We start from the raw sequence: 15958 nt of genomic DNA on the forward strand, positions 1-15958 counted from the left end.
GTGCAATTTGAACAATATTGTACCTGTTACTAAATGTTTTGTCCATTCGTAGATCCACTGTGATGTGTAAGTTGTGTTAATAATAAGCTGAGATATAATATTGTAGAAATTGTTCTTACTTTAGTTCCAAACTCCAAAATGTTAATAATAATTTGCCTGTTACCAAGTGTTTGAGTAACATTGTGTGTAATGCACATGTATAAATTGAGGTATAACATTGTTAAAATTGCACTTATCTTTCTTACAGAATTTAAATTTTTTCCAGTTATTCACATTTTTTTGTTTGGATAGATTATAAATGTAAATATTTTCATAATTTAATGTTTTTTATTGCACTAAAACAATTATTGTCATTATTTATAGGCTATTATCCTATTATTTTTCCATTGAGATTAAATTGGGCTGATTGTGGCCCCTGGAATAAAATATGTTTTGCACCCCTGGTATAGATGGAATAAGTGAGAGAAACCAGTAAAGAATGAGACAATTCAAAGTATGAGTCTTGATTTTTTATTAACTCAAATGATATTTTCTTAATGCCTACTGGGTTGCATCTATCCTGCAGTCAGAAAAGCTCTTAAGCGAACCATGCAAAGCCATTCCTCTTTAGCTGTAAGACCTTTCACATTTTATGGCAGAGACCAACATGCTCATCTGTGGAGCAGCGGTCAATAAACTCATAGCTTTTATGCTGTTAGAAGCTCCACTCTCATAGTTTGTGGACACTTAAAGTAGCACACTGAAGTTGAAGCGACCTTTTAGTCCGAACCTGAAGGATGTAAGACCTTTCCATAATTGCTACTAGATAGTTCCTGAACTGATTGGAGATGCATCAGGCAATTAAAGACTGCACCCACTCCCAGTCAGTGAGAACTGAGCTTTCTACACCTGCCTGGCATCTGCTAAGACCTCAGAACTGAAGGTGTTATTTTATAAATGCTGCCAATATGAAAATCTTTAATATGTTTTCACAACTTATTACATTGCAGCTAAAAACGGATAAAGTCCTGAGTAAATGTATTTACCCTCTGTCTCCAGATACATTCAAATCCTCTTCTGTTTTAGGATTCCAGTAGTTTAACATGGCAAATATCAAAGTTTCCTTCTATCCCATGCCTTTTGTTAAAAATTATTTGACTTTCTCAAAGGCAGGATGTTAAATCCGAATAATGGCCATAAACTACAGAAGAACTTTCAGACCTAAAACTCTGCTTGCCCACTTGTTCAGCGTCACTCACGAGTCATCTCAAAGTCTCCTGAAGTAGCCACCAGTGATGAAGAGCTGTGCTTTCTCAAGAAATTCATTATGGCTTTAAGAGCAGAGTCAAATACTGACTGGAAATAACTGGTGGCTACGTACTCACTGCCTGTTGGGATGATGTTCCAACGTTCTTGCTTTGCACTTTTTGATTCATGCTCAATATATTTTCTCTTTAACTTAAATCTCCAGCAGAATCAAATGTAAAATACATCCTCTTTCTATAAAATACTAAACCCACCCCCACTTAAAAAATAAACATTTATGTCAAGACTTAAGGGTTGAAACAACTGACAGTAGCACAGCAGCAGACAAAATGCAAAATGATCAACGACATTAGATTATACAAGAATACAGTCAGTACACTTTTGAACATATCAGTACACAACTAACCAATACTCAACACAGAAAAGTGAGTTTTACATATATATACTGTATATATAGATATATATAGGAAGGCAGATTTGCTTTGGAGAGTACAAAGCCACTATTCTCCTCTGTGTTAGGAAGTCTTAGCACTTAGTTTTCTCTGTACAGAAGTGTTACCTGTATTTTCAGAAGACCCCCACCCTCCATTAGCTACAGCGTATTTAACTTGGGTTTGACTGTGAGTTCACTGTTTAGTATCTGCTAACAACCATGCGTGGGTTTAGGTTTTATCTGTATCAGATCCTGTTAATATTTACAGCTGTCTCGTGCTGCCTTCACTGTCCAAAACCTAAAAACCTGAGGAGTTTCTGATCGATCCCGCTTTGACAAAGCAGGGAGAAGCATATATTCACCTCTATGTTATTAATCTAATATGTCTGTTCTAGAGGGAAAACCAGTTTGTACCTATAAAATGGGACAGATTCTTGGCCAACTGCACCCAGTCTGTGCTAATTGTGGCTTTATTTAAGTATGTCTTGTGTTATTTTTGCTGCTGTCTAGTTCTCCACCTGGTATTCCTATGTGTGATAGAGTGGAATGATTCACACACCACCTCTCCAATAAGTGTGACTTCCTTTTCTCACCCACACAGGAGCTGCTGCAGTGCACACAGCAACTGTGAATATCTAGCCAATTTCAAGAAAATATTCTGAATTTGTGTATATACCTTTTATCCAGAAATGTGTACATCTCAACATGACAACTGACAACTAAAGTGACTATAAATTTAATTTTATTGCAAGAAGAATCGAAACAGTTTTTACGTCCTTGCTTTTTCTGTAAGGTGACACTCATTTTATAAATCTGGATATTACTTAATAAGTATGTTGTTTAGTTGTCTATACCATGTACAGTACTTTTATGTTAAATGGTGCCATATAAATAAAAATGTACTTGAATGTTTTGAATGCATTTGTTTCATTCAGGTTTTGCTTTTTTTTTTTTTTTTTGCCTTTATCCCGAATAGTGAATAGTTCCTCCGGAGGTTTTGTTGCTCAACAGAAATCCAAAACACAACATTTTTGTTTATACTAGTGCAGGGTTTCTCAACCTTTTTTGAACCACACCCCACTAACGGCATCATGAGCCTACTGGCCCCCCCCCTCCCCCAGTGCCCGAACAAATTTGTAGGACAATTCGTGGGACCCCCGCCCCACAGACCTCACTCTGTGAGTGTGTGTGTGGGGGGGTTAACGCACCCACAAGCACAACAATGTCACTCGAGATCCCCCCCATGTGCTCACGCCCCCCTGGGAGAGTGTCTGCGCCCCCCGTTGAGAACCTCTGTACTAGTGTATTCATTGCGAATGTTTCTTGACTGAATGCCTACTCATTTTTTTAATAGAACACAATGACATCCCTTCAAGCACTCCTTTTTGTTATTGTTCTTTGATGATACTGCACATGTATAGTATATAGATTTAATACAGAAAACTATTTTTGAATCATGTCTTATCCTGACCTCATGTAGACAGGAAAAAACTTTATTAAATTCTTAAGTTGTTAACAACATTAAGAAAAATAGCAGTTGAACTTTTTGGACATAATGCCCCACTCACTTAAATCAAACTTTCTATAAAGCCCTAATGCTCTGTGAGCGGTCCAGGCGTTTCCCTCATAATTAAATTACAGACTATTTGAATGGCCCTCACATTCATTGTCTGGCTGAAGGATTGCTTTTGAACGTAAATAAGAGTGGCCTGGTAATGACAGAGGTACATAAACAAAGCAAACACATCTGGCTGAAGCGCTGCAGTCAAAGGACGGAGCCACAGAATGGCTTTGCGTTGCTGTGACTCGTGATAACGCACCTCACCCCTTCTGCTCAGAGACAAAGACATGGAAAGCAGGAGGAGGCTTCATCCCATCAAAAGATGCTATTAGCATTTAATCCTGATGTGCCTTATTATATCATGACATGATGCTGCACTGCTCAACAAAATCACCTTCTTGTTTATGCCAAAACATCGCCTGTTTTAAATCCTTTTAATTAAATATGCACAGCATATTAGGTAGCTCACACTTGCAATAGATTTAGTAATAATAGAGCAGTGGATCTTCTCTAGGATACAATTATTGAGTCCCCTGTGGTATAAAAGGTTTCCTGTCAGCAGCTACAAACTCTAAAATCAGCTCTCTCCAGTCTAATGATGAACAGTCTCATCAATATTATTCATAGGCTTCATCCTCTGGAGGAACCCTGAAGGTTTTATTACTCTACACTCACCTGCTCACATATCATTTTCTACCCACCACAGGGCAAAACAGCTACATTTTAAATCAGTATTACACCAGTCTTCCATCAGAGCAAAATGTTTGATTAAATACGGAAAACTACAACATAATTTATGACTTAATGAATACACCAAGTCTAAACAATATATATTAAAATATACGTCTGCGGAGGGTTCACATTTTACATATAGGACAGATTACAACAAACCCAAGCTGGCAGCTTTTAGCATCAACTTTAACTTCTGGTAGTGAAAAACAAATGCTCTATCCTGACGTAGAGGAAGAATCACACTGCTGTAATGGCACCTTCACAACAGAGGCTTTAGTCCATGTAAGGAACAGTGTACAGAGATGAGACAATATGTTGATAATCAGTCAAACAACAAACCTAAATGCCTGTATCTATTGTGTATCTATTGAAGGCCTTCCATGATTTTTTTTTAATTGTGTAAGGCTTTAACAGTTCAATTTGGGTTATAGTGTGTAATAATTATGTGCAGTAACTAAGAAATAAATATCGATAGAGAATTCATGTTGAACCAGTAATCTGATTCCTAAATTTCATCTATTTTATACCATACGCATCTATGTAAATTGATCCCTTAACTCAGCAAAGGAAAAAAATAGATCTCTCCTAAGTCACTGTACAAACAATTTGACTATGAATAATGATTGGTCTGACGAAATACAGTATAACTCATCTATGAAATAGGATGTAAATAGCCTGTGATGTTCTCTTATAGTTTTGTCCTACTGACTTCTCAGTATAAATGCCTAAGTGTCTGCTGAACGCAATATGAACACACTCTCCCTATCAATGTGAGTTTAATGGCGTGCTGTTTTTCTAAAGATGACTCCAGGATAATGACAGGTGTATTCATCACCCAGTGATGGTCTAGCTAAGTCTCTGTCCCTGTGTTGATAAAGGAGAGGTAAATGGACCTATGACCTAACGTTTACATAAGATGCAAGCTATTCTAGTCCTTGTAATACATATACTGTAATTATGAGCCAGCCATGACCCAGTACATACTATGAGTTAACTATTTTGTATCCTCAAACCTATTTATATCTGTGCATTGTATCATACAGCTCTGGAGAAAAATTAAGAGACCACTTCACAGTTTCAGACATGAACCACACTGAAATTGCCAGGAGTGGCATAAAGCAGCCAACAGCAATGTGAAAGACAAGTGGAGGGCATGCCAAGATGCACGAAAGCTGTGATCGAGGGTTATTCCACCAAATATTGATTTCTGAACTCTTTCTAAGTTAAAGTATTAGAACTGTGAATGTGAATTTGTTTTCTTGTATTCCTGTCTCAAAGCACGACATTAGCTATTGTTTTGAAAACTTGTCATTAAAGGTCTGAATAATATTTTCATTTGGAATTTGGGAGAAGTATCAATAGCTTACACATAAACACAAATGTTTGTTTTAGTCAAAAACATGCATATAACTAATAAAGCCAGTGGTCTCTTATTTCTGTGCAGAGCTATACATGTTTCCCACACCTAAGCAGTTCAATTTGTCTCTTCCTGAGTGCTCAAATCAACGACATATCCCCTTTGTTTACTCTCGTAAGACGTAGTTTCCACTGCCCATGCACACTGCCATTCCTTCACAGTATGAATATTAAGTGCTACAGATTAAAATGCTGGAAAAAGTCTTGCTCATTGTCCTTGTCGACAACAAGACAGTTTGTTTTGCAATCCCTTTGAGATCCTTATTGTTTCCACTTGCTATGAACTATAGTTAAATATCCTTTCTCCATTCGCTACTTCTAGGTCCCAGTCACAGTTTACATTTAACTACAACATGGCTCACATTGTACCATATACATCCAGTCACATTGCGTCCATCTTCTTTGCTCATGCTAGCTCAGTTCAGACCACCATGGGAGTGTCTGAGAAGACAGAGCTAATGGACTCTGCTACAGACTTCTTTCTCTTTCCTTTCATTAGTGAGCCGGTCTCTGCATCCATGTCATCATCATCTTCCTCCCCATTGGGGTTCAGCTTGCCATTTTGGCCCTGTGAGTCCTTAGAGTCTATGAATGCCACGTGCCTGTTCAGTTCAGCTTTGAGTGTGGGGTCCTCATGAGTGGGGGTCACACTGAGCATAGATGAATGGATACTGTCATCGCCCCGAGTCTTACCTTTGTTGGGACAGCAAAAGCATCGACATGGCGTCAGGTAAAGATACATGAGCACCAACACCACGCTGGCAAGGCAGCCCACTAATGTGGTGTATCCTGTGTTGAGAGTCTCCCCACCCCCATTCATGGTGAAGTTATGAACCTTCAACACTATATAGAGAGTCTCATTGAAAGACTCGCTCATTGCAAAGCAAGTGTAGGTCCCAGAGTCCTCAGACTTCACTGGGCTTATCTGCAAACTCCCATCTGCCAAGACTTTGGCTGTCTGGTTGATACCAGGTGTCACCACCACATTACCAGGCATTGTCCAAGTTTTTGACATGTTCCTGTGTTTTGTGTCACAACCAAGGGTCAGTGTTTGCTCCAGATACGCCTCTTCAGCTTCCTCCTTGAATGTGCTGCAGTTCATATAATCACCATTAAGCTCAAAAACATCAACTGGTGTTTTTTGTGTGCCAGGCAGAATACATGTGTAGTCATCTTTGAAGTCCACTGCGGAATTGAGTTTTCGGATGGTCCACTGGGCCAGGAGTGTGTAGAGATCACAGTGACACAGCAGGGGGTTGTTGTGGAAGTAGAGGCCATTTTTAATCCAACCAGGGAGTTCTCGGAGTTCATCAATGGGCAACACTTTGATCTTGTTGGAAGATACGTCTAGGAGGCTAAGTTTGTCCAGGCGTGTCTTGTCCCTGATCATCTCCACAGGAAATCGGGAGATTTGGTTTTGGCTAAGGTAGAGCTTCTGTAGGTTGACCATGTTAGTGAAGGCTGTGCGGTCAATCTGGGAAATTTGGTTGTTGTACAACAAAAGGACTTCCAAGTTCACTAAAGGATCAAAAATGAACTCATCCAGCTGCCTCAAGCTGTTGGAGGAGAGATCCAAATAGCGCAGCTGCTTCACAGGTGTAAAAGCTTCTAAAGACAGGAAGTGGAGACCATTGTGGCTGAGCAGGAGGTTGTGGAGCTTTTTGAGCTTATATGGGGTCCACTCTGATCGCAGCCGTGTTATCCCGTTATAACTGAGATCCAGGACGGCGCTGTAGTTGGGTAAACCTGTCGGGACAGTGGTCAGATTCATCTTGGAGCAGCTCACTATGTTTGAAGCGCAGATACAGGTCTTGTGGCAGGTGGATCCCTCTGCCCCTGGAAGGACAGCCATGCAGAGGAGGAAGAGGAGGAGGAGGATGGCCCATCTCTGACACTTCCACTGAGGTATTAGTACCAACAGGCCATCACCTGTTCTTGTGGAAGGCTGCAACATGCTAGCAGTTGATCTGTATCCCAGAGAAGTTCACTCAGATCCCATTGTCAGCATGAAAGAACAGCTGGAGGTGTCCCGGTCTGAGAGAAAGAGAAACAACAATGTTGATAACATGATAGATAGATAGATAGATAGATAGATAGATAGATAGATAGATAGATAGATAGATAGATAGATAGATAGATAGATAGATAGATAGATAGATAGATAGATAGATCGGAAACATAAACACCTTTAGGTTCATCTAAGATACATAAATTCATTATTATACAAGTGTCAATAGTGTCCAAATAACTCCGAATGAACTCTTTGTCACTCAAAATGTGCCCCTTATTGAGGTTATTTTCATTATGTGCACTTTGTAGTTTTGTAACAGAAATAAACCATATTTATTAAGTGTTATAACAGAAGAATGCTTATTGCTCTGTGTACACTGTTACCAGTTAATGTCCTAGTAGTTGTAATATGGTCATGTTGAATAAGGTATGATCACGTGCTTTAAAATGACTACTAAAAAGCTGTAATATGTGTACTAAGTGTGCTGTCTTCCTTAATACTTGGAAAACAAACTAAATATTCCCCATCTATATAGATTTAAAACTAACAACCTCAAATGAATGTACACCATGATTGAACTGCATCTGCTTGTATGTGCACAAACAGCATTTATGTTTTTTTCAAAATACAAAAAATACATCAGTAAATGCCCTCGTCTTTTTTACATTTGTGTATCCACGTGAACATGCAGTGGGTTTTATTTCATGGATTGTTTCTGTCTGAATGATTGAGTCATCAGATCCTCACTCATGTCAAACTTTGCCTTCTCTGCTCTGCATTGCGCGTCTTCCTTTAAAACAAACACACCCGCTGTACTCACGCTATAACCCGTGTGTATTTACACTCCTGGAAGACATGCATTGATTTTTTTCTTCCTCCTTCCATTTCCCTGTCTCCCCCCCCACCCCCTCTTCGCCCTCTTTATCTCCCTTAGACAAACATTGCGCTCTTGTTATTATAAAGCAGCAGTGAACAAAGACTCTAACCCTACCGTGCACACACACACACATATATATATATACATACACAGTGTTCGTCATGTCTTAAACTGTCCTTGGCCATTTGTGGCTGAAACTGTGCAAATGTTGCACTGCACCATTCTCCTCGAAAACAAACAGACACAACATGGAAACGTGAGGCGAGACGTGGAGAAAACCTACCGACCTACCTTCCACCGGGCTCCTGAAAACAGCTCCTGGTGTGTTCATGCAGATAGTCTCCGTCTGAATGAGTGTGTGTGTGTGTGTGTGTGTGTCTGTGTGTGTGTGTCTGCTGTTAAGGACAACAACGGATGGAGGGAGGAGGGAGAAGAGGAGAGCACTGGACAGATCCACGCCGAAATAATCCAGATCCACGCGGCGCTCGCTTAAATTACGCAAAAATAAAAGATTACGTAAATTCCAGACAACACGCGTCCTCTCCAACACTACCAACCTGCGGCCAGTGCCTGGGTCTGAATCAGCTGTTCAATGGGACGGACTGCTTTGTCAACACAAGCCCGCGCGCCCGTGTTCCGCAGATAATTGGCAGATTTCGAGCAGGTCCGACTCCTGTCGAGTGTCATCAGCAGCCGAGGAGATCATGAACAGTGAGTGTTGGAGCTGCCCTGGAGCTGCTCAGGCCTCTGCTGTCTTCGTGCAGAGCTGCTGCTGCTGCTGCTGCAGTGGTTGACGTGTTTTTCATCGGAGGTGCGCTCCAACCCAGAAGGCGCTGTTTACCAAAGATGCGCCTGTAGGAGACGCGGCTCAACCTGGAGAAAAAAACCAACCGGATAAAAGTCAAACATCAACCATGAGACTCAGTCATTGCGCATAAAAGCTGCGCGCTTACAGGCAAACATAGGTGTAATTGTTTTTTACCCGTATCAAAAGCATCAACATCATTATTATTATTACTTTCTTTAATTTTACCCAAATTTCGAACCACTCGTAAATGTTTTTGTCTGTATGTGGGGTGAAACTATGGAACAGTCTGGACATCCAACACAAGCAATGCCAAAATATCCACCGATTTAAACTGTTACATGAACATATGGTCTGGTCCCCGTATAAAGATGGAGGGTCCTAATACTGATGTTACATCAGTATTGTGTCTTAACCCTTTCGTGCATACTGGTCACTACAGTGGACAGCTATTCTACAGCTGTTCTCTTGTATATCCATGTTCTATGTTGTTTTAGTTGCATATCAGCCAACACAGTGGATACTTATGTACCATCCCATGCACTGGAATTCATACCATTACTGTAACTTTGCTGTTCTTGATAAACCTGATCTGCACTAACATGTTTTAGTGTAAATCAATTGCTAATTGTTGTTAAGACTGTAATTAACTACTTTCCTCATCAAAAACTTTGGCTTTTTTTTTGCATATTACCTCCATGAAGTGAGTAATAACTAATATTAGAGTATGATAAAAATGTGAGCTGCATGAAAAATGTTTTTATTTCATAGTTTTCAAACAGTATATTACTTTTTGATGACTGGTTTTAATCTTTGCTTCAAATATTAAACGCATAGTGTCCAGGTGAGTGGACATTTTTGTAACTTCATGAAAAATAGCTTTATAAAAAAAATTCAATTACATTGGGTTTTTTTATGCCAAAAGAGGAATAAAAACACTCAGGAAAAAATCTTGACTAGGGTTCTCAAAATTCATGCATGAAAGGGTTAAATGTTAAAGTGTGCTTGTTGTTCCTCATCTAGTTGGTATGTGTTGTCCCTTACCTTCTCGTATTGCTCTTACCATTGCTGGTTTGTGCTGCCCTGTACCATTAGTGGTATTATATTTTTGTTTGTTTGTTTGTTTTCTTCTTACCATTGTTAGTATATAATTACTGCTGTTTTTTACCACTTGTGCCATTGTAGTTTTTTGTTTTTACCACTGTTGGTATGTAATTATTATAATGTAAGTTGATGGTTAACTGTTACCCGTGGTAACGGCACCAGGAATGTACTTTGTTTCTATTTTTCACACACATTTTGGTTCTACAGTGTAAATACTGTCAAATGAGTTCATTCTAATTTGGTATAGGCCTATTTTTTTCATTGTTCTGCCTTGAAGTCAAAGGACAGGAGTGAGTATTTAAAACATTATTATGTTAAGTTATTTGATGATGAGAATGGGGGTGGGATTAAATAAGTTTTTCTTCTTCCCACTCCTTTTTGAATATAAATGAATGATTTTGGAATTTTGAATTTGCATGTATTCTGTGAATGCTCTAAATAAACAAACAAATGAAATGAAATGAATGAAATTTATTTGACAGGGACAATGCAGTCAAACATACACTACCAGTCAAAAGTCTGGACTCACCTGGTTTTTCTCTATTTTCACGACTGTTTACATTGTAGATTCTCACTGAAGGCATCGAAACTATGAATGAACACGTGGAATTATGGAGTTAAAACAAGTGTGACATAATTCAAAGCATGTTTTATATTTTAAATTCTTCAAAATAGCCACATTTTGCTTCTTTTACTGCTTTATACATTCTTGGCATTCTCTCGGTGAGCTTCATGAGGTAGTCACCTGAAATGTTTTCCAAAAGTCTTGAATGCTGAGCACTTGTTGGCCATCTGCAGTCCATCTCATGCCATTTAAAAGAGGAGGTGAGTCCAGACTTTTGACTGGTAGTGTAGTTACAAGTTTGCAGCTGGTGTGATGCATATAGAATTTATAGCAAGTACTAATTCTCAGCTCCGGACCCCGATTGGGCTCCTCAACAACATTGCAGTACAAGTCTAAAATATACATCATTTAATACGGTCATACCATACAATTCGATAATTCAGTGTTGCATTTATATAAGAGGCAATCATTCACTCACTCACTCACTCTCCCACACAATATACACAATATTTACAGATGAGAACAGTTGTGTTTTGTCTTTAACCAGGTTTTGGTTCTGGTGGTGAACATCTTAAACTCTGAGATGGATTTTTATTTCTGATGGCAGTGAGTTGTGAGTTCCAGAGTTTAATTCTCTTACAGGAGAAGCTCAAGCACTTATTAGCTCAACCAGACAGCAGTGGTTATGTAACTGATCCAATCAAATTACCTAATGGCCACAGCAGGCATTTATATTCCCAACTGAACATAATATTGATTTAACTGACCCTTGACCTTTCCTCTGGCACCATCATTAGGAGCCATACATCTTCATACATTCTTACACCTCACTCATTCCGACAGTTAAATACATAAGCTACCCTAAACACTATTGATTTGGGGTCAGTGTAACACAAATACTGCTTATCTGCTCTATAAATACTTCAGTCTGATGGCCGTGATCAGCGTTCTGCTTCTTATCTCAGTTTTGACAAATATTTAAATTAATCTTAAATGTGTTTTCTACCCGGGTTAAATTAAACCTAGATGATGTAGCTGTCGGAAATCTGTCACACATTTTTCTCTCCCCTTTACAGTCCATCATCACTCTGCCATCTGACACCTGTATATTTTAACAGTCACTCCATGTTCTGACTGCTGCCAATACTCCAATTTCGTCACCATAAATATGGAGTTTTCTGCTCGTAAAACAGTGACGAGTTGGCTAAAAATTGGAGTGACTTAATTGAATGAGGGAGATTAGTCATACGATGTGTAATTAGTTAAAAATATACGAAGCCTTGAAGCTGAAAATACAAGAATCAACCCAACATAAATGTAAAATGTGAGACATGTCTCAAAGGCAATAGCATCATTTCTGACGCAAAAAATGATGTCTTTGCTCCGTTCTTAGTTGTAGTTCAGTTGCTGCCATTTGAAACCTTTAACAAACTAACCCCTCTGATTCTTTCACTGTGGATTTTTAATTTTTTTTTCTTTTTTTAGTTGCTGTATTGATTTAAGCTTTCAGTATTTGCAAAAGTTCCACATACAAGTAGTGGATGAATTAGCCATACAATACCTGCTCATGTCCCTAACAATACTGTTCCAGCCCATGGAATTCTGGCTTACAGTGCAGGCTTTGTTTATGTGTTTGATTACGTCTGTTTATGAGTGCCGACTGAGCGGGGGAAACCTTGTCATTTTTTACTCAAGTGAATCCACCCACATGCTGCTTTTTGAGATGGGTTTTTTCGGGTTTTCCTCAATTCACAGATCCGCAGCAGCGAGCCTGGCTTTGGCAAAGCTGTCAGAGCCTGAGCATTGCCAATAAGGAGCTACACCAGTGTGGCCTCCTACTCAGGATGCCACAAGAATTCAGTTCATAAATGAAGATTAGCTGTGAGGGGACAGGGGATCATTTTAATTTCAGATGTATTATCTCCTGTGTGTGAAGGAGAGGTATCGCTGGTCTTTCCCTCCTGCAGTGGTCAGGCTCCACAACAAAAACTGCTCCAAATAACTGTGCAATAAACCGTATCCCTGTTCAACCTGCAGCAACAATCAACATATGCACAACTGTAAATATTATATATAGCTTTTTCGATTTGTCTTTATTTTTTGATTTTGCACTTCTTCTGCTCTTGTGTACCCTTCTTATGTGGTTTTTGTGCTTCACTGCTGTAACCTGAAATTTCCCCTTGTGGGACAAATAAAGGCACATCTTATCTTATCTTATCTTATCTTATCTTATCTTATCTTATCTTATCTTATCTTATCTTATCTTATCTTATCTTATCTTATCTTATCTTACCTAACCTTATCTCATCTCATCTCATCTCATCTCATCTCATCTCATCTCATCTTATCTTATCTTATCTTATCTTATCTTATCTTATCTTATCTTATCTTATCTTATAATAATTCCAATCAAAATGGAGCTGATATCCCTATAAATGGAGTTAAACGATTATCAGCCAAATGTTTGCATTGGTGTCACTTTGAAAAAGTTCTGTTTCTAAGGCAGAACCATATGTGGTTAATTTCTATTGTTTGACTAGTGAGCAGCGTCATGCAGATTTTTTTGATTTTTTACCAAAATGGAATATCAACATGGCTCAGTTAATTAAATGTTGATCTGGGATGTGGCAAATCTCGACTCTTGAGCTGACATCAAACTTATTTTTCCATCCATAGATTTAACAACCACACAGTAAATGGTAATCAATATCCTTCTGTAACTAGCCACAGAAGTGCTAATAGGCTGTCTCACATTGGCTAGTAATTGGCTAATATTAGGCCCCTGAAGTAAAAGGGAAAAATCCATATCACAAACAGAATCTTCTAGATTTTTTACAGGTAGATTGATTTTCAGTTATAGATGTATTTATTAGACAATTACTTTTGAGTTTGATGGCCAATAATCCCAATTTATTTATTTTATTTATGTAAAACTCTGATTTAGATATTTAGTTCAACATTTATCACTGTTTTAACAATTTAAAAGATTTTCCAGCAGCGCCAAATTTTCTCTTCAGATAAATAATCAGTTGGTGACTTTTTCTTTACCATAACTATTGCTATGATGTAGTTATTATATATATATCAGTCTTGTCATTGGGTTTCAGGTTGGTTTTTTTGCAGTTACAGTCTAAGACAGATAAACACGATGGTATGGATATAAACTCTGTTGCAGTTAGAGCAGCCTTGAAAATGTGTTTGGCCAGTGAGACAAACAGATTTGGAGCAGACTGAACTGAACTAGAGGCAGACATCCCTCAGCGCCAAATAAATAAATAAATAAATGAATAAATGCACTGTTCTTGGAACAAAATCATCATTTGAAACAGGTTTAATTTGTTCCTTCAGCAGTTTAGAATGGAAACACTGACATGTCGGACATCACTCATTCATAAGGAGCAGGACTATAATTATCACAGAATGTTCTTTTGGGTTATTAGGTTCAGAAATTATGATCTAATTCTTAAGACACTTCTGCTTCACTGCCCAGGAACATGCATGTAGATCAAACAGTGATAGTGGTTTAATAAGGAGATATTTAAAATTTGTCAGCTCATAAATAAACTGACTTATAAATTATCTATAAATGATTAGTGAATTACTTATTAAGCCTTAATACCACTATTAATTACATTACCTCTGTAAAAGATTAATAAATTACTTATTACATCTTTATAAATCTTTTATAAAGGGTGTCTTATTAGAAAGTGGTACCATATGTTTTACTGAAAAATCACATGTAACAAAAAAAGGAGTAATACAGTATTAATTCTCAGAAATGTGTTACATTTATTATGTAAGTATAAGCTGTCTGGAAACATCTGTTCCTCTTGGTGTTGAGTGCAATGTCAACAGATGTAGGTATTGGTGCGTCAAGACTGACAATAATGTCAAACCTCTGTCTGACCAGAGGATTGTAGCACAGTGACTCTTGTGAGATGTAGCTGAAAGTGATTAATGTGCTGTTCGACTCCACTTCCTGCTGTGATAGGGATAGTGTTGCCTGGCAACTGCCTGCGGCCTTTCGTTGACTGTTTTGGCTCGGTGGCAAATCTGAGGTGGCCTCGCTGTCTCTTGTTCTTCCCTCGTGTACCTGCTCAGATGGAGTTTCTAGCACAGATCGATGTCTCAACCCTGTGACTCGACACTAAAAAGAATCTACAACTAGAGAATCACTGGCCCTTTGTGAAAATGACTGACAAACACGTGAATATCAAAAATATTTATCTGTTCTTAGCACAAAAATGGCTTAAATGTTCAAGAGTTAAACCTTTCCCTATCAGATTCAGACAGATCTTATTAATCATTAAATGGTGGCAGCATTCTTAAGTGACTTTGGCTCTTGTATCCAACAGCGTGCAGTCAGGAAACCATTTCTTTGCCTGAGATGACCAGATCATATTTCACAAATGATGCCATAGATTTATGAAACACTCAGAAGGCTATTAACCTCAATCCTCTTCTGTGAGGATTATCAACAGGATCCTTTCATTTTGTTGTCAGATCAATGTACATGTTTACATACAGTTGAGTTCCCTCAGTGCTCTACCTGTCTTCTCTACTGACATGGTAAATACACACTTTTGTCTCGCAGCTGCCAAGTTTACACAACACACACAAATGGATGCAACTAGACTCCATGCTGGCTGTACACATAATTAGGCTCGCAGCTGCGTCCACAAAACGTAAAGCTTTATTTTTGGCTATGCTCTTTGGCCTCATAGTCTCACTGCATATGGAAGTATGATTGTTTTTAATCTGAATTGTAAAATACTGACGGGTGCACATGAAAAAAGAGAAATTTATCATTCATTCTCACTTGGAGGTGTTAATGGGCTGAAGTGTAATCTTTTACATCTGGTGTTGATCATCCAGGTAAACATTAGGACAGTTTACACCAAAAGCTTTATAAATAATGTATTTGGTCTAAATAAATCAGTCAAATCGTGCTGTGTCTGGGGCACATAGCTAAATGAGCTGTTTAGTTCCTCAAGGGTCAAGTTGCCCTTTCTTACGGTATCATTTTTCCCTGCCTGGAAAAAAAAAATCACACTTGAATGTGGTCCATTGAACTATAATCTTTGTGTAGCTGACATCTGGCCACTTTTTTGTTTCCATGGCAACAGCTGTTTGACAGAGCATACAACATCTGGTGGGTTAAAATACAGGAATTTAACAGTCACATCTCACAAAAAAGTCATGTGAATGG

The 15958-nt window shown here is 38.5% G+C and overlaps 1 protein-coding gene across 1 annotated transcript; it reads right to left on the bottom strand.

Annotated features, from left to right (window-relative positions):
- Positions 1-3656: 3656 nt before the first annotated feature.
- On the bottom strand, positions 3657-9054 carry amigo1 (adhesion molecule with Ig-like domain 1). The gene is made up of 2 exons (XM_030138290.1): positions 8567-9054; positions 3657-7421 (listed from the first exon to the last, which is right to left on the bottom strand). The coding sequence occupies exon 2, from the start codon at positions 7339-7341 to the stop codon at positions 5809-5811; it is 1533 nt and encodes a 510-aa protein (XP_029994150.1). The 5' UTR covers positions 7342-7421; positions 8567-9054; the 3' UTR covers positions 3657-5808.
- Between the last annotated feature and the right edge of the window lie 6904 nt (positions 9055-15958).

This window comes from Sphaeramia orbicularis, chromosome 7, assembly GCF_902148855.1.
Source record: "Sphaeramia orbicularis chromosome 7, fSphaOr1.1, whole genome shotgun sequence".
NCBI classification, from domain to species: domain Eukaryota; kingdom Metazoa; phylum Chordata; class Actinopteri; order Kurtiformes; family Apogonidae; genus Sphaeramia; species Sphaeramia orbicularis.

Excerpts from the sequence above, each read along its gene's own strand:
- amigo1 (XM_030138290.1), bottom strand. The coding sequence starts at position 7,341 with ATGTTGCAGCCTTCCACAAGAACAGGTGATGGCCTGTTGGTACTAATA.